Here is a 25,200-nt window from a genome sequence, read left to right on the forward strand (position 1 = left end):
TTAAGCAACACTCTGGTAAAGATATTTAAAGCCGAAATATATCCAAGTACCAAAATATATACTCTTTTACTTAGCAGATTTTTACAAAATCGTTAGCATGTACACATACCTAAATCTCTCACAATTATGTGTACATGTACATGTATTTCCAGGGTTGTTTACAAAACTGCAGTAACTTATATGAAATAAAGAAGGATTCACAACAATTTTGCATCCAGCCCTCGATTTGGTTTACGTTTCTCTGATACTATATACATTTGAACAAGCAATACATATATTCATAAATCTGATGAAACATGCATTTCAAACTTGTAAACAGATGTTGTTATCCATCTTTTCATTGTTTACACAGTCAGTGGCTTTTGTCTACAACACCAGGAAATTTTATTCATTCAGTATACTTCATGTATATACTTAATTAAATAAACAAGGCAGTAAAATCATTATTTTTCATTAGATATACAAAACTACAACAGCTTTCACTAATATAAACAATTTTTTATATACTTGAAAAAAAAACTAGAACTATCACTAAATGTGATTAATACCCCCACAAGTCTGCTTCGGAAATGAGGATGTTACTAGTAACAGAATACCTTGTAATAGAATTGAAACATAGAGTTATGGTTGTGGGCAATTAAAGATAATTGTGGTTCATGTATGTTGCATTTCCTTTCAATGTGGTTGGCCATTGATGAAGTTTAATTGAATTACTCTGTAATAAGTCCAGAAAGACAAAGAAAAAGAACAAAGGGCAATAACTCTATAAATACTGAAGATAGAGTTATAGTTCTTGTGCACTGCACTTCCTTTTATTTTTCTTGACCATTGTATGAAGTTGTTTTGAATTTCAACCAGTATGTTTTAAGTTATGCTCCAGACAAGGAAAAGTATCAAAGGCAGTAACTCTGTATTTTGTCAAAATGGAGTTATGGCTCTTGTGCACTGCACTTCCTTTTAATGTCCTTGACAACTGTATGAAGTTGTACTGAATTCCAAACAGTAGTTTTCAAGTTATGCTCTCGACAAGGAAAAGTAACAAAGGGCAGTAACTCTGTAATTAGTCAAGATGGAGTTATGGTTCTTGTGCACTGCACTTCCCCTTATTGTGCTTGACCATTGTATGAAGTTGTTTTGAATTTCAACCGGTAGTTTTCAAGTCATGCTCTGGACAAGGAAAAGTAACAAAGGGCAGTAACTCTGTAATTAGTCAAGATGGAGTTATGGTTCTTATGCACTGCACTTCCTCTCAATGTGCTTGACCATTGTATGAAGTTATAATGAATTCCAATAATAAGTCTTCAAGTTATGGTCCGGACAAAAGAAAGCAATGGAAAAGTAACAAAGGGCAATAACTCTGTAATTAGTCAAGATGGAGTTATGGTTCTTTTGCACTGCACTTCCCCTTATTGTGCTTTGCCATTGTATGAAGTTGTTTTGAATTCCAACCAGTAGTTTTAAAGTCATGCTCTGGACAAGGAAAAGAAACAAAGGGCAGTAATTCTGTAATAAGTCAAAATGGAGTTATGGTTCTTGTGCACTGCACTTCCTCTCAATGTGCTGGACCATTGTATGAAGTTATAATGAATTGCAACAATTAGTCTTCAAGTTATGGTCCGGACAAAAGAAAGCAATGGAAAAGTAATAAAGGGCAATAACTCTGTAATTACTTTAGATAGAGTTATGGTTCTTATGCACTGCACTTCCTCTTAATGTGCTTGACCATTGTATGTAGTTATATTGAATTCCAACCATTAGTCTTCAAGTTATGGTCCGGACAAAAAAAGAAGGCAATGGAAAAGCAACAAAGGGCAATAACTCTGTAATTACTTTAGATAGAGTTATGGTTCTTGTGCACTGCACTTCCCCTTATTGTGCTTGACAATTGTATGAAGTTGTTTTGAATTCCAACCAGTAGTTTTCAAGTTATGCCATGGACAAGGAAAAGTAACAAAGGGCAATAACTCTGTAATTAGTCAAGATAGAGTTGTGTTTCTTACGCACTGCACTTCCTCTCAATGTGCTTGACCATTGTATGTAGTTATATTGAATTCCAACCATTAGTCTTCAAGTTATGCTCCGGACAAGGAAAATGCAACGGACAAAAAAAAAGCAATGGAAAAGCAACAAAGGGCAATAACTCTGTAATTACTTTAGATAGAGTTATGGTTCTTGTGCACTGCACTTCCCCTTATTGTGTTTGACAATTGTATGAAGTTGTTTTGAATTCCAACCAGTAGTTTTCAAGTTATGCCCCGGACAAGTAAAAGTAACAAAGGGCAATAACTCTGTAATTACTTTAGATAGAATTATGGTTCTTATGCACTGCACTTCCTCTCAATGTGCTTGACCATTGTATGTAGTTATTTTGAATTCCAACCATTAGTTTTCAAGTTATGCTCCGGACAAAGAAAATGCAAGGACGTCTGGACCGACCGACTGACCAACCAACCGACCGACCACTGGGTGACTCCTATATACCCCCCCCCCCCCAAACTTTGTTTTTGGGGGTATAAATAGAAAAAGGAAAAAAAAAAAACTTAATTCTTAAAACTACCCCCACCTTCTCACTGTTACTGTTCATTTCATATATTAACTGTAGATTACAATTTTGGATACTACCCTGTGTAACATACTTTGAATACCTATAACACTGTTATATTCTTTACTTTGCCTCACTAGAGCTACCTTGAATTTAATAATGTATGTACCTCATATAACATACATTAAAGCTGTAACATTAATGTATCATAAATAGATAGCAGAATAACCCTGCAGACACTTTATTCACTATCATTAATTTCTCACATTGAACACAATGAAATGAGCAAACTATTTTTCTTTTAACATTTACCCTACTATATTAGTTAGAATGGACTTGGGTCTGACGTTACAAAAAATACTATAAGCTAAAACTCAGAACACAAATCACTGATTGGTCAGAAACTGTGACAAAATGTACATTGACCAATGAAAATCCTGAGATTTGAAAGAGAATTCAGAAACAAGTTTTATAAACTCAAGGCTTCATCTGGTTGCTGTCAAATCCATTGCTAATATAAGGGATTTCATGATTTGGATGTCAAAACTAGGTAGCCAATGGTCAAGAGTATAAGAAAAGAACAGAACAGAACACGAATGTGCTTGATGGTCTTCCTCTATACTAGAAGTAAAGACAAGTTGACCGTTCAATTTTCATTAACACTAAAGATAATATCGCGAATGAACATAATTTCATATCACAAAAAAAAAAGAAAAAAAAAAAAGAGCAAAATACAAAAACAGGATACTTTATAAAGTAAATAGCGAGACTAAAAACATACATGTAGCAGCAGTGTATATGGTTATATACATGTACAGAATTTTTGCATAATACAACTCAATAAATAAATATTGCAATAATAGACACTGCATCAATGATACATTATGGCAAGAGTTTACAAGTATAATTTTGTCAATTAGTTAATTAATACATGTACACTCATTTAATATCATTAATTAATTTCTGTTTGGAAAAAAATTCATTTTATTTCAGTTTCTAAACACACATTATAAATTCATAACTTCAGCTTACTTAGTATGATATTTATATATATGACTGCTATCATTATAAAGATTTGGGTCAACATTTTATAAAAATATATCCAGAAAATTGATAACAATTAATTGACCTTGAACTTTGTAACATATTATTATCACCTTAGTGCAGTAACAGGTTAACTCTTATCCGATTTAATAGGAGTTAACCTGTTACTGCACTAAGATGATATCATGCTAAATTCTCTATCATTGCAGGGACTCCCCTTGATATCATAATTTTATGATAATTCAGAAATAACAGTACAGTATTGTAAGAAAGTAGTAATCATTTTATATATTATTATGGTATATATGTACGTCAACATTACTTTTATTATGCCAAGTATCTCACATATAATTATAATTAGCACATAGCCACTATAAAATAGTCAGTACATATATTTACATATTTGGTGTTTATTATTTGGTGTATCAAAGCATAAAACTGTTGACTCTGTGAAAAATTACGACCTTGCCATATAATATGAGCCTTGTCATGACAAAACTAACGTAAGGGTTTGCGACCAGCATGGACCCAGACAAGCCTGCACATCCCTGCAGTCTGATCAGGATCCATGCTGTTCGCTATCAGTTTCGCTACATGTAATGGAGTTTGAAAGCGAACAGCATGGATCTTGATCAGACTGCGCGGATGCGCAGACTGGTCTGGATCCATGCTGGTCGCAAACACATTACGTTGGTTTTGTCGTGACGCGGCTCAAATATAATCAATCCCATCCTTGCTGAATTTTTCATATGGACATGATCAGCTTCCATTTTTTTTTAAATTTTATAATCAACTTTGGATATACGAGTATCAAGAATTTTTTTTAAAGTAATCCAGCCAACAGTATAGAGCCTATAGTTTGACTGTATTGATGTAAAGGTTGGCGTGGCTCTATACTGGTGGCAAAGGCTGATCACTTTTGGTTTTCAGGAAGGCTGGCTATATAATATTCAAGTTATAAAATAAAACATTCGTAATAGAAACACTCTGGAAATAGATAGTAATAGAAACAAAAATTAATCAGAACAAATTAATAATACAAATTCATTTTTATATGATATTGGCGTCCAAATTATATTTCTCTTACTAGAAAAAGTTTCTTACAACTCAAACAAATAATTTTAACAAAAAAAATATCAATAATGACTATCATAATTATGAGCATGCATATCCCAAGGATTTTTCTAGTTTGCTTGAAACATTGAGAGAAACAAGAGGGCCATGATGGCCCTGAGGTTGCTCACCTGTATAAAGGCACCCGGAGCGGGGCCAGTTTAAACCCAAGGGCTTTTATTTGAACAAACTTGGAAGACACCCATTAGAAGATGTTTCACAATGTTAAGTTTTTACTACACACATATAATAAAAAAAAGATCTACCCCTCCCCCACCCCCCCCCCCGGCCAATTTTAACCCAAGGGCTTTCATTTGAACAAACTTGGTAGACACCCATAAGAAGATGTTTCATGCTAAACATCTAAGCTCTAGCTCATTGGGTTTTTTTAAAGAAGATTTTTTTAATTTTTCACTAGACACTTGTAGTTAAAACCAATGACACCCCTGGGGCGGGGCCAATTTTGACCCCAGGGCTTTTATTTGAACAAACTTTGTAGACAATTACTAGAAGATGTTTCATGCTTAATATCTAAACTCTAGCTATTTGGGTTTTTTCAAAGAAGATTTTTAAGTTTTTGCTATACAAATATAAGGAAAATCAATAACACCCGGGGCGGGGCCAATTTTAACTCCAGGGCTTTTATTTGAACAAACTTTGTAGACACTCACTAGAAGATGTTTCATGCTTAATATCTAAACTCCAGCTATTTGGGTTTTTTCAAAGAAGATTTTTTAAGTTTTTGCTATATACATATAAGGAAAATCAATGACCCCCGGGGCGGGGCCAATTTTGACCCCAGGGCTTTTATTTGAACAAACTTGGTAGACACCAATTAGAACATGTTTCATGCTAAATATCTTAGCTCTAGCTCTTTGAGTTCTTTAAAAGAAGATTTTTTAAGTTTTTACTATATGCATATAGGGAAAATCAATGACCCCCTGGGGCGGGGCCAATTTTGACCCCAGGGCTTTTATTTGAACAAACTTGGTAGACACTTATTAGAATATGTTTCATGCTAAATATCTTAGCTCTAGCTCTTTGGGTTCTTTAAAAGAAGATTTTTTAAGTTTTTACTATATGCATATAGGGAAAATCAAAGACCCCCTGGGGGGGCCAATTTTGACCCAAGGGCTTTTATTTGAACAAACTTGGTAGACACTCACTAGAAGATGTTTCATGCTTAATATCTAAACTCTAGCTTTTTGGGTTTTTTCAAAGAAGTTTTTTAAGTTTTTGCTATACACATAGAAGGAAAATCAATGCCCCCCTGGGCGGGGCCAATTTTGACCCCAGGGCTTTAATTTGAACAAACTTGGTAGACACCCATTAGAACATGTTTCATGCTAAAGATCTTAGCTCAAGCTCTTTGAGTTCTTTAAAAGAAGATTTTTTAAGTTTTTACTATATGCATATAGGGAAATCAATGACACCCTGGGGCGGGGCCAATTTTGACCCCAGGGCTTTTATTTGAACAAACTTGGTAGACACTCATTAGAAGATGTTTCATGCCAAATATCTTAGCTCTAGCTCTTTGGGTTCTTTAAAAGAAGATATTTTAAGTTTTTACTATATGCATATAGGGAAAATCAAAGACCCCCTGGGGCGGGGCCAATTTTGACCCCAGGGCTTTTATTTGAACAAACTTGGTAGACACTAATAAGAAGATGTTTCATGCCAAATATCTAAGCTCTACCTCTTTGGTTTTTTTAAAAGCAGATATTTAAAGTTTTTTCTTTCGGTTGCCATGGCAACCAGAGTTCTGCATGGAATTAAATTCTTCGAACAATTTTTAAAGGTGACCACCAAAGGAACATTCCTGCGAAGTTTGGATGAAATTGGCTTAGCGGTTTATGAGGAGATGTCATTTAAAGTAAAAGTTTACAGACGGACGGACGCCAGACGGACGCCGCACGAAAAGCGATCACAAAAGCTCACCCTGTCACTTTGTGACAGGTGAGCTAAAAATCATAAAGATATTTATATACATTCTGTTTTGAAGTAACTTTCTATGAATTATGCCGAACATGAGTATTTATAGCACACAGGATATTTAAATGTGCCCTTCACAAATAAGCGAGCGATCATATCAAGTTACACATACATGGGATATGCAGGGACATGCTCTTAGATAAATGACTTCTAATGACCATCTACACGACCTTGAAATAACCTTTACATGTACAAATCTATACATTTGTAAATTTACAATCTAATTTCTATGTCTATGTATACATTAAAAGTAGGACTACATTGCACTCATTTTATTTAAACTAAATGTATGTAAGCTACATTATATTTACAATAGTTCACATATATACATATATAAATTATCTCATATAAAGTACTGCACAATACAATTTTCTATTTTTTTGTTGATGTCGCCAATTAAGTTCCAATTAAGAATAAGCGTCAAACTTTTGGATGAGAAAAAAATATACTTAATACAAGTGCTTTGAATAATCCAGAAAAAAGTTCTGCAAATTGCAGAAAAAAAAAAGAAGAAAAAATTTGCTCCATAAACGATAATTATCATAGCTTTGTGAATATACATATATTCATGTATATCAATATTAATGATAGGCCATTTAGCAGAGGAAGTACATACTTCAAACAGCATATTCTTGGTTACAGCTTTAGTGTGAATATTTCATAATTATACACTTTTGAAAAAATACATAATTCCAACAGTGTTGAGAAAACTCACAGAAAAATTCTGCTGATGAAGTTACATTACAAAAGCCAACTTTATATCAAATTTTGAAGTAGAAATCCATGTAAACAATTTATTTTTAACATACACAGCCTTAGCTAACCAACTCAAATTAACAAAAGCACCTCTTTAAGCCACAAAAAAGCATTAAATCATTATCTTTGGACATAAAGATGTATATATATATATATAAAAATAAAAAACCAACACTTTTTGTTTCTCCATTTCAAACTTAATACAACTATACCTCTATCTGACATAGACTAGCTATCTTATTATTTCAAACAGGATGTTGTCCCCCCAACGCCTTTCAAACACCCCCAACCTAAAAAAAAACAAACCAAAAACAAAAACAACCTTTGCTAGATAAATAAGATACTAAGTGTCAGATATTTAAGCCATTTAGCATACTGAGATTGCACAGTCATCTGCACCAACAAACTACACAATACATGTACATACAAAAATGAAGTCCATACACATATCTACACTTTACTGTATATCACTAATTGTATTGATTTAATGAAAACAACTTGTAACTCCCTGTTTTGAAAGCATTTAGTGTGTCATCACAGAAACCATGGTTTGTAGACATCACTTTTAATTTGTTATTTCTAATATAAAAACAATCTATCAATCGGCGAAGCCATTTTTCTTTGATGGCGGTACCAGGTGTTCTGGAAGTTCATTTGGTAAATCATGTCCTTCTAATTTTATTTGAATCAGATGATTGGCTAACGCCCATTCATCAGTGTCTAACTGTCCATCTCTATCCACGTCAGCTAACTTCCAAATCTTACCAAGAACAGAATTTGGCAGTTTGGATTTTACCATTTCAGCTTTTGCTGCAGCGCCTGTTATTTTGCCATTTATTGGGTTTAGTTTAGTAAACACGTCATCATATTTGTACTTATCCTGTCCAACGATCCATTCATGTTCGCCCTTTCCAGCGTCTGTCCCTTCCCCTCGTCCAAACCCAAATGGACTCTCATTGTAAGCCTCAAAAGCACCTCCTTCTACATTTGGTCTCTCATTCTGCATGTTTTGGTCTTCTAGTGGAATCATTTCCATCAACCTTGCAATATCTGTTGCCAACATTTTATCAACAGTTTCAATCAATTTCGGCCGTAGTTGATGAAATTTGGTGAAATCTTCGGACTGCAGTTGCTCTTGCATACGCTTCAGATTTGGGAAATCTCCTCTCGAGATTCCGTGCTCTTTTTCAAGCATAGTGTATGTTTCGCCCAGTTGCTTGATCAATTCTTTCTTCTTTGAATCTTTTCCAAACATGGAAGGCATGTCTTTCTTCAGAGCACTGATGATATAGGCATGAACCTGAAAGTAAATATAACATATGTATGAATTTTACCACAGTTAAATCGTCGTTATAAACATCTTACCTGTTGTATTTTAAGCAACACAAGTGCAATTATACTGTCACAAAGCATTGTTGTATCTTAGCATTTGATATACAAATTATATACAGTAATTTATTATAATACAAGTTATTTATTATTATATATTATTTCTCTCTCATTTCTATTTTACATATGTTCTGAAAATGTTTATTTTCTACTTAAAGATTGAAGGGCAACATTTTGCATCATAATTAGTTTTAATTTTATTCAGAGCCATTATGCACGATTTTAAGTAATGTCAGGCTCCAAATATAATCGATAATAATTTACATGTACATAACTAAATATATATAGGTACATGTAGATATCTTTATTCACTTGATTATAATAAAATACTCATGGGAAATTAAGAATCCTCTTAATAAAAATGAACAAAGCCAGGCCAGCTTGTACATACATGTGTAAAATTAATGTATACAAAGACTGTATGACCAAACCTTACATCTGACCAGTACAATTGGGTTACTCTGAGAAAAATGCAAGAAAATTCTTTAAAAGTTCATAAATAACAAAATTACAGGCTGATTCTGGTAATTTTACCACCAATTCTGATAAGTGGAGTGACTTAGTAGCAGTGTACATTGATTAAAACCCTTACCACACAAAATATCTTTATAAATTGACTTATCCATCATAAAATCTAGACAAAACCATAATAATTTTCAGTGAAATCTTTCAAAATATGTACTGACTACATGTATAGTGAACACTATTGACTCTCAATAATCAGAGGGTATGGACACAACAGCTGATCTTGGTCTGCACTGCTACTGGTCTGACACTTGGTTAGAATCAGCTGCCGCCACCAGGCTTAAGTTTAATTTCCTTAAATCAACCAAAACCAAAACAGGGCAAAAGTCAATTACACAAAGTTCATATGGTAACAGTTCAGCTCATTATGTAATCATAATATTGCATGCTGGCATACTTCAAGGTGAGTTGACCCTTTGTACTTTGAAAGATAGACAATTTTGTAATCAAATAAGTGAACTTTTATAGCAACAAAACCACAATCTTCTTCTTGTTACAACTTTTTTGCCAATAAAACTCAAATACATGAAAAGTAACTACATTTTGTAACCTTTGTATCAGAACAGTTGTTGCATTTCAAGCTATTAAAATATCAAACTTAAATATTTGATATTTAGGATGGGTAAATTCTAGAAAATCAGGAGTATTTATTTGATGAACATTGAGTATAATACAATGGAATAAATGACCTTGACCTATGTCATCCCACAAACCCCTTTGCTAACAATTATTGATATATTTGTACTTTTAATTATTATCTTTCATCTTTTCCAAATTATAAAGCTTGATGCAAATCCTGAAAACTACACTGATCAGTACTTTAATCAAATTAGGAAAACTGATCAATTTATTCAACAATTAATCGTTTAAAATCAAATGTCATTAAACATCCACCTATTGTAAACAGACTGGCAGTTAATAATAGGGAGAGGTAAGATTACTTGTGTCCTACAATGTCAAACTTGTAATTAGTGATAATAGGGCGTTGTTATCAGATAAGATTGTTGCCACGACACACAACGAAAAACAACATTACAATTTACTGCATGATAATGAATCACATTTAGAATCGTATGACCTGATCAATAATATTGTTCTGAAAACATCTTTCCTGTATTCATGTAGGGTATATAAATATATATACATAGCTTTTACACCCAATCAATATAGTTATAAAGTGCTTTATACTAGTATATGTAGCAGTAGTTGTAGTTGTCCTAAAAAATTAATCTAGAATTTGATTTATTCCATGTAAATTTCAGTAAGGACCATAATTTATTGGCTTTTTCAAATCTGAACAGGGTAACAAAAAAAACCAACACTTTTTTCTCTGCATATTCTCCTTCAAGGACAGTTTTACATGTATGATTTAATTATTAATGTTTGTATGTATAATATGCAACTAGGGTTCATTTTAAACTTGGCAGTCCTGATGATAAGGGTATATTACCTTAATATATTAACTTGATTTAGATTTTATTTACATTTTAATACCTTGTGTTTTGTACTTGCTCACCAGTTATTTGAATAATGTATTGTCCAGAGTTATTGTAAGCGCTTCTTAAATGAAAATAATAAAATTAAGTGGCCAACAAAATAAAGAACCTTCAGACTTATACAGGTTCGACTGACTATATTGGTGCCTACATAAAGCCTATCATTGCATTATCTTGGCCAAACAAAATCAAGTCTTTGTATAAATTGTCTAAAACTTTTATAAGCTTATTTCAATATTCCATTGGACTAAATGGTTTATATTCATAAGCTTTTGAGGATGCTGCAAAATATCCTAAAGATACAACTCTGCTATTTCTGATGGATTATTTCTGTCATGTAGGCAAGTGTTCCTTGTACCATACTGTATTAAACCTTCTATTATTTATGATATTACACCTGTTGCAGGCTGTCCAGCAATTACACACCTACCATAACTCTTAGTGCCATGACTATGTACATGTATATATATCACTTTGATAAGGCAATACAATAGATTACAAAATAATTTAATTGAATTATATTATCTCAGACACAAATGAAGCACCTAAACACTTACAGTACCATAATGCATAATGCTTAAACAGGAAAACACTATCTGTCCTAATATCAAGTTTGAAATCAAATTAAAAAGTTAAACTCCTATATGGTCAAATAACCTAATGGGTAATGGTTTTAGAAAAAATAATTATTGCAAATCATGCCTGCATTGGTTTTTAAAGTGTTTTTTTTTTACATAAAGTTGAAAATGAAGAAAGCTTTTAGCTTGTGAGTCCACTTTCATGATGAACTAATATGGTCTCAGTTACACTCAAAGTCAAACTCTGAGAGACAGTCATCTTGACCATAAGACCAATATTCCCATGTATTGACTTAAAGTTTACATGTAGAAGCTTGACTGTAAGAGGTATAATAAATTTACTCCGCAAATATCTAATTCAGTTATTATAATGAAAAAAAAACCCAACTTGTTTTACAAATAGTTACAACTGGAATGTTGAGGTTGACAAACATGGGATGCTTCACTGCTTGTGTTACTTAAGTTAAAGGATACCAAAACAAAATATGTTTAATATCTATTTTATGTTATTTTAAATGTTGAAATGCATATTAACATCATTTTACCGGTACAGAAAACTATTTTCGTTTCACTTACTTTCAAAGTACAGAAATTGAATGTCTATGAAAATGAAACCTACATATAATTTGTACAATCATTTTATCAAAATATAGGTAGTAACTACAGGCTTGCACCCAAGAGGTCAGGATCCTCAACTATAACATTAGATTGATTGGCACACACAAGCATGCCTGGGCTTATTTCAAATCTGATCAATAGTACTGTACTACAATATATTTTAAATGATAAATCATATTATATTTCCCAGTGTTTTTGTTATTACACCCAACAGGTTCAAAGTTGGTTTATATACAATATACATATTTGAAGCCACAGTGGAAAGTCAGTTATATGGCAGACCCCCCAATGCTAGGGAAAATAGATATGTATATTAAACTTTAAATGGAAAAGTCACTTGTACTACATTACTGTATGAATATCATATAATACTATATAGATATTTGTTTACAAAGTACAGAATTTGATACAGGAATTCAAAATATTTATAGCTGTTTTTGGCAATGACAAGATATTTGCTGTTTACTTACTTTACTTACTAAACTATAAATAAAGCTGGTATCTTTAAGGTGTGGTAAGCGTATGTAAGAACTTATGAAATACTTTTGATGACAAATTAAGATAAATACATGTAAGAACCATGAGGACATGGTGACTAACAAATAAGCCGCGTCACGACAAAACCAACATAATGGGTTTGCGACCAGCATGGATCCAGACCAGCATGCAGTCTGATCAGGATCCATGCTGTTGGCTTACAAACCCTATAACACGTAGAGAAACTGATAGCGAACAGCATGGATCCTGATAAGACTGCGCGAATGCGCAGGCTCGTCTGGATCCATGCTGGTCGCAAACCATAGTGTTGGTTTTGTCATGACGCGGCTCAAATAACTATATTATGAATTATGTCTTTAGATAATATTGTTATACTATGTGGACAAACTATATTAAAATTCAGGAGTCAAATTACCATAATACACATTATAGTGACAAAACAGTTTTTAATAGGTCAGGAAAACAGTTTAACATATATAATTTTTTTAGTCCAAAGATGGAGCTTCATTAGAAGTTAACTTAATTTAAGTAAACTTTTAGTCATCTCCTTTTTTCAATTAAAAAAATGGCCTAGAGGTTTCATAAAAATTTCATAATTATCTTCATATTACAATCAGCTTTCCAGATAAATAAAAAAAATTGGATAAAACTAAAAGAAATAATATAACTGTGAATTTTATTTTTACGACAACATTCTTTAAACCTTTCATCAGCTGGAACCAAAATTGATTAGCCATTGCCACCCATACAAGGCAAGGCCAACCTGGACACAAGTGCAGCAGTGCAGCATAATCTAGTTATTTACAGTTGGTAGCTTAATTTTTATATTTTTGATATTGAAATTCCAGAAACGTTGAATGGACTGTTCCAAACCAAAAACTGGGTAAATCCATTGCATAAAAATTCAGCAGGTTTTGATATAATGCGACAAGATCAATTCTGATAATCAATTACAAAATCACATGAATCTTCTTATGTTGCAAAAACTGTGTAATCAGGAAGTACAAAATGTCAAGATTTCTTCTTAACAATCGCTTGATGGAGGTCAAAACAATTATCCATTATTATAACATCTATAGGTCTTATTTTAAGTGGTAAAATGATCTTAAGATGCACACACCTTCAAGGTTTAAAGGTTCTTCATGTTCTTGAAAAAACTTTTTGCTGAAGAAATATTGAATGTATGTAAAAATTGGTCTTTATTTCAATAAATATTTTAGTTTTTTGTCACATCCTTAAAGTGCTTGTTATTTTAAAATATCACATTGTTAATAATATTTTGCCAACAAGGAAGAATAATATGATATATGACATTGATTTAACATGCCCTGAGAATTTATTAACCTATCGTTTGTGACATTTATCATGATTTATGTCTGTATATTTTTGTCATGATTTACAGCCATATCCTATCTATTCCAACAATAATCTTACTAAAAAAATGAAAAATTCTTTTTAAATAAGAAGTATAAATACTAAAGTTTGAACATTCTTTTAGGCTGATTTAGATCACCCTATTCAAAATCTTACAGGGCTTTTTTCCTTCTCTAGCCCAGGCTGTTTAAAGTAATTATACATGTATGTAAATGTAGGCCTGTTTCCCTCTGGAAACTTCTTTAAAATCACACAGTTTTCCCCTTAAACTCAGTTAATTCAAGTTTTTTTCCCCTTTTGCATTACTTCCAAGCCATTTTCCCCAAAATTTAAGGGAAGGTCCCCTTATGGTCTGCCTTATTCAAGTTACTGTTTTGAAGTAATTTGCAATGTAATTCATCATATATATTTAAACTGAAGGAAGTTATCTTGAGGGTAACAGGCCACCAAGAATTAACAGTGAATGCTTTACAACTAAAATAAAATAAAAATTTATTGAATTTCAGTTTGCATGTCATAATTATATACATGCATCTAATTAAACAGACCAAGTTTATATTAATATATATTCGAATACAATGTACTACTACTAGTTCTACTACATTAACTGTGAATATAAAGAATTAGAAATAGAAATTAGAAAGTAATTCTAGCCTGGTTACATCTACTATTTATACCTTTGCAAGTCTTGCCCTCTTAATCAAGTCATTCAGTTTCCGCAATGCCGCATTTCTTGGAAGACTTTGAAGATCACTGAACAAATCTTTTTCTTCCAGCTCAAAGAGTTTTCTATTCATATCATGCTGTAAGGGATGGTCCCAGAATGAGCCTATGTAGACCCGTGCAACCTCTGGAGTATTTAAAACTTTGCCTAGTGACCACATTAAGGCACCATAAACTCTCATCAACTGTTGATGGTCAACACCATCAGCTTTATTTAAGACTATCCTTATCTTATCATCATATCCTTTAATAGCATCAATAGCACGATGGAATTCATCAGATATATCTAACTTGTGTGCATCAAACAAGAGAATAATTCTATCAACTCTTTCCGCAAACCATTCCAAGACACCAGGAAAGTCATATCCACGATCGACCCTTTGTTTTTCACCGGACAAAATGCCTGGAGTGTCTACAATAGTGATACTGTCCAATACTTGGTTATGCACTGTAGAACACTGGAACCGGTTAAGAAACGCATTCCCAAATTTAGTTAATGGTCGGAATTGTTTAGATGGATCTACAACTGCGGCGTTACCTGGAATAACACCGTCCTGATCTCCTCCCATTACAGCAATGAACCGGTCAGTTGTTGGTTCTGGACCTATACGTATACCTGGAAAGTCTTGCTCCAAAAGATACCTAATAAAAGTTGTTTTACCAGTGGAATACTGACCAATAAGTAAAATCATTGGTTTAGCATCAAAATCGGGATCATCAAGCTTTGGTGAATGGAAATCATGAAATCTGTAAGTTTCTTCTAGTGGAAGCAACTTTTGTCTATAAATTTTCTTCAAACCTTCAGCCACAGTGTCAAAAACCTCCGGCTCCTTACGACGCTTGTCGTCCCCAGATAACCACCGCAACATCTTGTCTCAAATTAATTCCAACTTTGATAAAAAAAAATAGTATTTGACAGTTTTGTGTAGTTGGGAGTGTACACGACTCACTCACAACCGGAAATCATTCGACATTAAATGCGCAGATGCAGTAACCTTTTATTTGACCTTTTCTAAATATAGAAACGTGTCACTGACGTAAAGTAATGTTTTGATTGCAGATCTGCACAGCTGAGCAACCAGAAATATCTTTAAATTTACTAAAATAAATCGTTTTCTTCGGGTTTTTGCTGGAAATCAGATTGACAGACAGCAGTATAAAGGTTTGTTTTACGTAAATGCGAATTTCTATTTAACACGTATTGAAATGTTGGGCGGATTTCTTCGTGTTTTCCGTGGTTGGAAAGTGTTGTTGCCTGTTGGTGAAATGACATCATAACCTACTTTCTTTGTATGGTGTCACATGTGTTGTTTTTGATTGTATTCACACCTTTATTGTGTGAGTCATGTTCAGAACATCTACTTTATCAATTCAAATCATTATTAATCTTGTTGAAACTGGATAAGTGAAATGACAATAAAAAACTAATTCAACTTCAAGGTAAAGGTCAAATCTGGTGTTTGTAAATAGTACATGAACATGTACATGAATTAATTATAAGCAGCTGAAGATACTATGTGCTTAAGTCAAGCCTTAATCACAGAATGATATTTTTGAATGTTATTTCATTGTTTGACTTCAAATAATGCATCCTCAGGTCATACATTGTACATGTACTGTATAATTAGGCTGTTCGCTATAGCCTATACTAGCGTTTGTGTTAGCATAATTAATTTAATTAAAGTATAAATTCTTACACCTCAGTGCATGTCCAATAGCACTCAACAGTAAAGAAATAGTTTCAATTCTTATTGTCTAGCCTGTCAGATGCCAGTATGATATGCCTACACATATATATGCAGATGGCAGTCATCGAATTTAGCATGTGGCCAGTGAGAATTATTTCGGGCCAGTGAAAATTTAGAGAAAATTTAGTTAAATATGTAGTAGAATAAATTCAAAACTGGAATTCGGGCTAGTAAAATCAAAATTCATTGACTGAGATGGGTACCCCTTAGCGGTAAGTTAGCCAGATCGATATTCTACTGTGCAACCTGAATAATTAAATTATTTCAATTCTGAAGTTATGCACTGGCCAATCAGTTTCAACCTAGCCACCTTACAGCTGTGGATAAGTGGAGACTTTGATTAAGAATTATCAAACCGTTTATAAGAACTCTACTGTGAGGACAGTTAGATACCTAGTCCTGTGGAGAGAGGTAGTAAAAGTTCCCACAAAATGTCCTTACACTGCTAGTTAGAAATATCTCTGGCTATTTTGGCGCTAAATGAAAGCCTGCATATTGATCATAGATGGAATGAAAAAAATTGGCTCAATTCACTTATTCTTCACATCGCCTATTGGGGGGCAATTATTTTTACATTGTTCTTTTTGAGCTCCAAAGCCTCTTGTAACTTGTATGCTTTCCACTTCCCAGGGATGCTATGGAAAAAAATGCTTTATTCAATAAATAAATGCATCAAACACTCACTCACTACAAAACTAAATAAAACCCTCACTCACTTAATATGTACAACAAATCTGGGATCACTCACTATATAACTGCATCAAACACTCACCAACTATATAACTGCATCAAGCACTTACAATAATACTGAATCAAACACTCACTAACTCACTATATAACTGCACCAAACACTCACTCACTATATAACTGCATCAAACACTCGCTCACTATATAATTGCATCAAACACTCACTAACTATATAACTGCATCAAGTACCCACTCACTATATAATGCATCAAACACTTTAATATTCACAATATAACTGCATCAAACACTCACACACTATATAACTGCATCAAACACTCACTCAATATATAACTGCATCAAACACTCACTCACTTTATAAATGCACCAAACACTCACTCACTATATAACTGCATCAAGCACTCACTCATTATATAACTGCATCAAACACTCACTCACTATATAATTGCATCAAACACTCACACACTATATAACTGCATCAAACACTCACTCACTATATAATTGCATCAAACACTCACACACTATATAACTGCATCAAACACTCGCTCACTATATAATTGCATCAAACACTCACACACTATATAACTGCATCAAACACTCACTCACTATATAACTGCATCAAACACTCACTCTCTATATAACTGCATCAAACACTCACTCGTTATATAACTGCATCAAACACTCACTCACTATATAATTGCATCCAACACTCACACACTATATAACTGCATCAAACACTCACTCATTATATAACTGCATCAAACACTCACTCATTATATAACTGCATCAAACACTCACTCACTATATAACTGCATCAAACACTCACTCACTATATAATTGCACCAAACACTCACACACTATATAATTGCATCAAACACTCACTCACTTTATAACTGCATCAAACACTCACTCACTATATAACTGCATCAAACACTCACCAACTATATAACTGCATCAAACACTTACAATAATACTTAATCAAAAACTCAATCACTATATAACTGCACCAAACACTCACTCACTATATAACTGCATCAAACACTCACTCACTATATATCTGCATCAAACACTCACTATATAACTGCATCAAGCGTTACTCACTATATAACTGCATCAAACACTCACTCACTTTATAACTGCACAAAGCACTCATTCACTATATATCTGCATCAAACACTCACTCACTATATAACTGCATCAAACACAGTTAGACTGAATCAAATACTCACTCACTATATAACTGCATCAAACACTCACTTACTATATAACTGCATCAAACATTCACTCACTAGAATCAATTAAACACTCACTCACAATATAGCTGAATTTAATCAAACACTCACTCACTATATAATTGCATCCAACACTCACACACTATATAACTGCATCAAACACTCACTCATTATATAACTGCATCAAACACTTATTTACAATATAACTGCATCAAACACTCACTATATAACTGCATCAAACACTTATTTACAATATAACTGCATCAAACACTCACTATATAACTGCATCAAACACTTATTCACAATATAACTGCATCAAACACTCACTCACGATATAAATGCATCAAACACTCACTGTATATATAACTGCATCAAACACTCACTCACTATATAACTGCATCAAACAGTTATTCACAATATAACTGCATCAAACACTCACTCACTATATAAATGCATCAAACACTCACTGAATATATAGCTGCATCAAACACTCACTCACTATATAACTGCATCAAACACTCACTCACTATATAACTGCATCAAACACTCACTCACTATATAACTGCATCAAACACTCACACACTATATAACTGCATCAAACACTCACACACTATATAATTGCATCAAACACTCACTCACTATATAACTGCATCAAACACTCACTCACTATATAACTGCATCAAACACTCACTCACTATATATCTGCATCAAACACTCACTATATAACTGCATCAAGCGTTACTCACTATATAACTGCATCAAACACTCACTCACTTTATAACTGCACAAAGCACTCATTCACTATATATCTGCATCAAACACTCACTCACTATATAACTGCATCAAACACAGTTAGACTGAATCAAATACTCACTCACTATATAACTGCATCAAACACTCACTTACTATATAACTGCATCAAACATTCACTCACTAGAATCAATTAAACACTCACTCACAATATAGCTGAATTTAATTAAACACTCGCTTAATAATTGAAACAAACACTCAATCACTATATAACTGAATCGATCACTCACTCACTATATAACTGAATTAACCACCCACTATTCAATCACCCACTCGCTATTTAACTGAAGCAAACACTCACAAACAAACACTTACTTGGTATATAACTGAAACAAACACTCACTCACTATATAATTGAAACAAACACTTGTATGAAACTGAAACAAACACTCACTCGCTCTATAACTGAATCAATTACCCACTCACTTTATAATTGAAACAAACACTCAATCACTATATAACTGAATCGATCACTCTCTCACTATATAACTGAATTAACCACCCACTATTCAATCACCCACTCGCTATTTAACTGAAGCAAACACTCACAAACAAACACTTACTTGGTATATAACTGAAACAAACACTCACTCACTATATAATTGAAACAAACACTTACTTGTATGAAACTGAAACAAACACTCACTCGCTCTATAACTGAATCAATTACCCACTCACTTTATAACTGAAACAAACACCCACGGGCTATATAACTGAATTAAACACCCACGGGCTATATAACTGAAACAGACACTCACAGGCTATATAACTGCAACAAACACTCACTTGTTATATAACTGTAACAAAAACTCACTTGCAGTTCCTATATAACTGAAACAAACACTCACTCGCTATATAACTGAAATAAACACTTGCTATATATTTAGATTTAACACTCTTGTATATTCTTAGTCTTATTATTCATCATAATAATTTAAGACTTCCTCCAACCAATGTGAAGTAGGGGGAAATATGTCACAAATACTGATAATATAAATTGGAATTTTGTTTTGGTAGTTTTACATGGTTACTACCTTATGACTTGTTAAATGTACATGTTATATGATTATGATCCTTTTATTTACAGGATGGGTCGAATATTCTTGGCACATATTGGTGGAACAAGACTGTTTTCATGTTCCAACTGTGACACACCTCTTACAAACAGGGCTGAACTTATATCTACAAGATTTACAGGTTAGTAACAAGAATTACTGGTTATTAATAAAGTTAACAAGCTAGATTAAAACATAAGTTAACTGGTAATTTACAAAAATAACAATCTAGATTAAAGCATTTTCTGGTAATGCACAAAGGTTAAAAGCTAAATGTTAATTTACATAAATAACAAAGTATATTAAAAGGTTTTCTTGTATTTCACAAAGTTAACAAACAAGATTAAAACATTTTCTGTTAACTCACATAAATAAAAAGCTAAAATTAAAGGTTAACTGGTAATTAACATAGTTAACAAGCCAGGTTAAAAAGGCTTACTGGTAATTCACAAAGTTAACAAGCTAGATTAAAACATTTCTGTTAATTCACATAAATGAAAAGCTAAATTTAAACTGGTTATTAACATAGTTAACAAGCTAGATTAAAAGGTTAACTGGTAATTCACAAAGTTAACAAGCTGAATTGAAAGGTTAACTAGCTATTCAAAGAGTTAACAAGCTGGATTAAAAAGTTAACAAGTTATTCATAAAGTAAACAAGCTAGATTAAAAGGTTAACTGGTAATTCACAAAGTTAGCAAGCTAGATTAAAAGGTTTTCTGGTAATTCACATAAATAGCAAGCTAGATTAAAAGGTTTTCTGGTAGTTCACAAAGTTAACAAGCTATAGTAAAATGAGTATTGGTAATTCACAAAGTTAAGCTAGATTTTAAGGTTAACTGGTAATTCACATAAATAACAAGCTTAATTAAAAGGTTTACTGGTAATTCACAAAGTTAACAAGCTAGGTTTAAAAGTTTTCAGTTAACAAATCAGTCCCAAGGTTAACAGGTTAGTTTCAAAGTTAACATATTAGTAGGTTATTCACAAGATTAAATGGTTAATTTAATTTAAAAAAAGAACAAGGTTATTTACAAAATGTATTCATAGTAAAGGTCTGTTAATACATTATTAAGAGGTCTTCACATTGTTTCACATTCTTAGGGTCTACATTGTATTACATATGTGTTACCATCACATACACACCCAAGTATCTAAACTGTAAAATATGGGTCATTGGGCTATATTTAATACTATAACAATAACTTAATTTGGACACCTGTTTTCATGGTATTAATGCTATTTAAGATTTTAATGCAATGTACATGAAGCATTTGCATTACTTTTTATGTCTCATTGTAAGGAATTTATTGTATATAAAATGAATGTCAAGTGGTAAAAAAACATAATGTACATGTATGTCATGCTCAGATCATAGTTCAATGTCACACACATTGTTCTGTTTTAACAAATGCTGTTTTTAGGGAAATATATCAAATTTATTATGCATTGAGTCATGTGTTCATATAAGTCTTCATGTCTTAAGCTCTCAGGGAAGTAAAAGTAATGTATCACCATGCAAAATGAGAATACAAACTTCAGAAATCCAGGAAGTTAAGCCACATTTAAAAGTTTCCGAATTTACTTAAAATACCATACAAAAATTATTAGATTTTTTTTTATTATCTTGGCTCACATTTCTATTAATAACTCGTATTCTTTCTGTCAGCAACTGATTCAACCAAAAGGACGAGTGCAGACCAAGATCAGCTGACACATCTGTACCTTCCTATCATGGTCTGCACTGTTTGCTTTTCAGACAGTATATGTATTTTTCCTACCCATATATCATTCTGCTAATTGGTTTATCCATATTGAAAGGTGGAAGTCAGTTTAATGGTATTTAGCAGGTAAATGGGTAAAGAATTCACCTTGACTTGACTAATTCAATTTTGCTTCTTTTCTACAACTTTGTATTTTCCATGAATGAAAATTGTTCACAAGTGACAGAAATCAATAAATGAAATTGAGATGAACTATGGTGACTGGAATAAATAAACATCCAAACCATTTCAAACCTATATCTTTCAGTAAAACATTTTATTTTGTAACTTTTTCAGGTGCTACAGGAAGAGCATTCCTATTTAACAAAGTTGTTAACCTGACCTACAGTGAAGTCCAAGACAGAGTTATGCTCACAGGACGGCATATGGTCCGCGATGTAATGTGCAAAAACTGTGATCAGAAACTCGGCTGGATTTACGAATTTGCCAATGAGGAGAACCAGCGTTATAAAGAGGGGCGTGTCATTCTAGAACGTGCCTTGGTCACTGAAAGTGAGGGTTTTGAGGAACATGTAGGGACTGATAGTTAGGAAAAGCTAACCATTTGACGGCGTTTTGTACATTGTTTTTTCATTTGGTTTAAAAACGGGGAAAAGCATTCTTATCAACCTGTTGTATTCATAGTAACTTTGTGACAAAATCATATTTAAAGGAAAATAATATCTTTGATAAAAAGTTGAAAAATAATGCAAAATTATTAAAACAAGAGTAAGAATTGTGGCACACAATTATTTATATGAAAGGAAAAGTATCTTTTATATGAATTTAGATGTGAATTCTTTCTCAAAGACTTATTAATATTTCATTTTTGCAGAATTCCCTTAACAACATGGTTTAATGTTTTTCTCCACAAATAACCAAATAAAATCATGTGCAATGTAGTGACACTCCAGATGATATCAAGTTGAATATCGGCACCCTATACATAATTGAACTTTCAGTATCTAATTTGAATATTCAATAGTTTTGTATGGGAAAAAAGATTTTTCCTAGTTTGGATTAGTCTTTGTATGCTTGTACTGGCCAAGCATTCTGGAACCAATTTTTCACCTAGCTTGGATGTATCTTTTGATGCTTGTGCTGGCCAAGAGTTGAAACAACAACTTTTCACCTTGCTTGGGTGGATCTTTGCTTGTACTGGCCAAGAGTTGGAAACCAATTTTTCATGTTTACTGGATAAATCTTTAAATTCTTGCACTGGCAAGGCTTAAGGAAACTAGATACAAGAATTCTCCTTGTCTGGTTCCATTGAGAATTGGTTTTAATTTTTTTGTACCAGTCAGACTTTCGGGTGAAAATTTTTTCCTGGGTTTTTAAATGCTAGACAAGAGGGCTAGGGTAAAAGGTTTTATGCATGCATGTTAAACATGTCAGGAGTTCAATAGATAATATTTCATTTATTGTTCAAAAATAGGATTTTTTTAAATTTTGTATTTTTGTTTTTATTTGAATCTTTGATAAAAATTTCTTGAAGTTCATTAAATTTTTGCTTTCAAGTTAATAAAATGTTGATAAAAAAATGCTTAATGATTTTGAACCTGACAAATCTTGAATGATTCTGTAATTTAAGTAAAGATTAACAATCCTCTGAATTTCACAAGTTTTGAAATCACCAAGACTTGGTTCCAGCATTTGAAGAATTTATATTTCATTTATCTTTGGTGAAATAACAATATATTTTTTGGTCTACAGAATTAAAGAGTTCCTTTTTTGTTGAATTATTTACAAAATAGATCAGTCAGCTTGTATTGATCCTGTATTGGTATTGCATAATTTATGTAAATAACATGAGCTGATCTATACAGATGTGAATATTTGCCATGTCAATTACATGTATCTACCTATAGATTTAGTGGTTTGGTTTCATATTATACACCTCAGATAGGAATGTTAATCTGTTTAGAATGGAAAGTTACATGTGTGTGTGTGTTTTTTTGGGAGGTTTTCCTGTTTCTGCACATAGTTGATTTTTCACTTTGGGCTATTTTCTTTCCAGGTTAATTATTTTCACGTTTATCTAATTTTTCAGCCTGTTATCTTGTCACAAATAAAGAAATCTGTCTGATAGTGACTATTATTAATGAATTAATTGAGTTAATTTAAAGAAAAATGAAATCTTTGGTAAAGTCACCCTTTTCAAAAAAGACCTAGATTTAGAAAGTCAGCAATTAATTGTACCTTTTGATCAATAACATTACAATCTACCCAGTAGATTTAAGAGGAGCGGTGGCCTAGTGGTTAAGGTGTCTGCCTCTCAACCCAGAGATCATGGGTTCGAGTCCTACTCGGGTCACGACCATGTTTCTTCATATGACACCTGTACTGGTTGGTTCCAGGAAGCAGACTCGAATGTGATTAATATAAGTTGCAAGAAATTGTTTTGCATTAGAGCTTAAATCATTCTGTTTAAACCAATTTACCCAGTTTTGATTCTGGTAAATCACCTTTTGCCTTTTTAAGAGAGTGGTTACATAGCAACTGTTTATCAATTAATATAAATTCTCTGTCCATTTTAATGTTTCTCCTAATTTTGTCGAAGAAAAGTTGCTATTCATTTGTTTATTATTTTGTTTGTTTATTTTGATAAGTTACAGATTTCTTGACAATGCATATATTGAATCAATGCATTTTAATGAGGACTTTTTTTACCAAAAAATGCAGAAAAATACTTTTTCTGTAAATTTTTTGCATTTATCTTTTCATAAAAATGCAACTTTAATTTGAATATTTAATTTTTCTTTTTCTCTTTGTACATGATTAAATATTCATATCTAAAGAAAATATTTTACAGAAGATAATTTATTGTCAATTATTTTTTGTTGGTACAAATGTGCTATTACAATTTTTTTTGTTAAAATGTTATATGATAGCCTGAAATAAAAAAAATCACCTATACTTGCAGTGTGTATTCTTTTCCTTTAGGAATATAATCTTTAGTATGCCTGTAAGACTAGCAAGGTAAGGAACACATAAGGCCTTATGGCCCAGTTTTACGAGATTTCTGTGTGTGTGTTGGATTTTATGTTCACATAATCACACTATAGGTCAAATGGCAACTTTCTAGCTTACTTGGTGGAGGAAGACCTTGCCTGCCCTTCTATGCATTATTTCAGCCATGAATGGGCACCAGAGTAGAACCACTGACATTGTCTGCTAATTGGATAGTTCCTCACATAAAAGGATCCAAAGTCTCTGTCCGGATTCCAACCCACAGTGGTG

At 32.7% G+C, this 25,200-nt stretch overlaps 2 protein-coding genes across 2 annotated transcripts; one reads left to right on the plus strand and one right to left on the minus strand.

The window, feature by feature from the left end:
• Nucleotides 1–6,948: 6,948 nt before the first annotated feature.
• On the minus strand, nucleotides 6,949–15,615 carry LOC132733862 (EH domain-containing protein 3-like). Its single transcript, XM_060720584.1, has 2 exons — nucleotides 14,603–15,615; nucleotides 6,949–8,747 (listed from the first exon to the last, which is right to left on the minus strand). The coding sequence occupies exons 1-2, from the start codon at nucleotides 15,515–15,517 to the stop codon at nucleotides 8,046–8,048; spliced, it is 1,617 nt and encodes a 538-aa protein (XP_060576567.1). The 5' UTR covers nucleotides 15,518–15,615; the 3' UTR covers nucleotides 6,949–8,045.
• A 44-nt stretch (nucleotides 15,616–15,659) lies between these two features.
• Nucleotides 15,660–24,876, plus strand: LOC132733863 (protein yippee-like 5). Its single transcript, XM_060720585.1, has 3 exons — nucleotides 15,660–15,810; nucleotides 20,231–20,340; nucleotides 22,258–24,876. Exons 2-3 carry the CDS (start codon nucleotides 20,232–20,234, stop codon nucleotides 22,509–22,511), a joined length of 363 nt encoding a protein of 120 aa, XP_060576568.1. The 5' UTR covers nucleotides 15,660–15,810; nucleotide 20,231; the 3' UTR covers nucleotides 22,512–24,876.
• The last annotated feature ends 324 nt before the right edge of the window (nucleotides 24,877–25,200 follow it).

This window comes from Ruditapes philippinarum, unplaced genomic scaffold, assembly GCF_026571515.1.
Source record: "Ruditapes philippinarum isolate M1 unplaced genomic scaffold, ASM2657151v2 ctg1319_1_1_1_1, whole genome shotgun sequence".
Taxonomy (NCBI): Eukaryota; Metazoa; Mollusca; class Bivalvia; order Venerida; family Veneridae; genus Ruditapes; species Ruditapes philippinarum.

What these genes read in the sequence shown, in the direction of transcription:
- LOC132733863 (XM_060720585.1), top strand. Translation starts at nt 20,232, where the DNA reads ATGGGTCGAATATTCTTGGCACATATTGGTGGAACAAGACTGTTTTCA. An exon ending in TATATCTACAAGATTTACAG is followed by an intron (nt 20,341 to 22,257) that starts GTTAGTAACAAG and finishes TAACTTTTTCAG; the next exon opens with GTGCTACAGGAAGAGCATTC.
- LOC132733862 (XM_060720584.1), bottom strand. Translation starts at nt 15,517, where the DNA reads ATGTTGCGGTGGTTATCTGGGGACGACAAGCGTCGTAAGGAGCCGGAG. An exon ending in AGAGGGCAAGACTTGCAAAG is followed by an intron (nt 8,748 to 14,602) that starts GTATAAATAGTA and finishes ATTTACTTTCAG; the next exon opens with GTTCATGCCTATATCATCAG.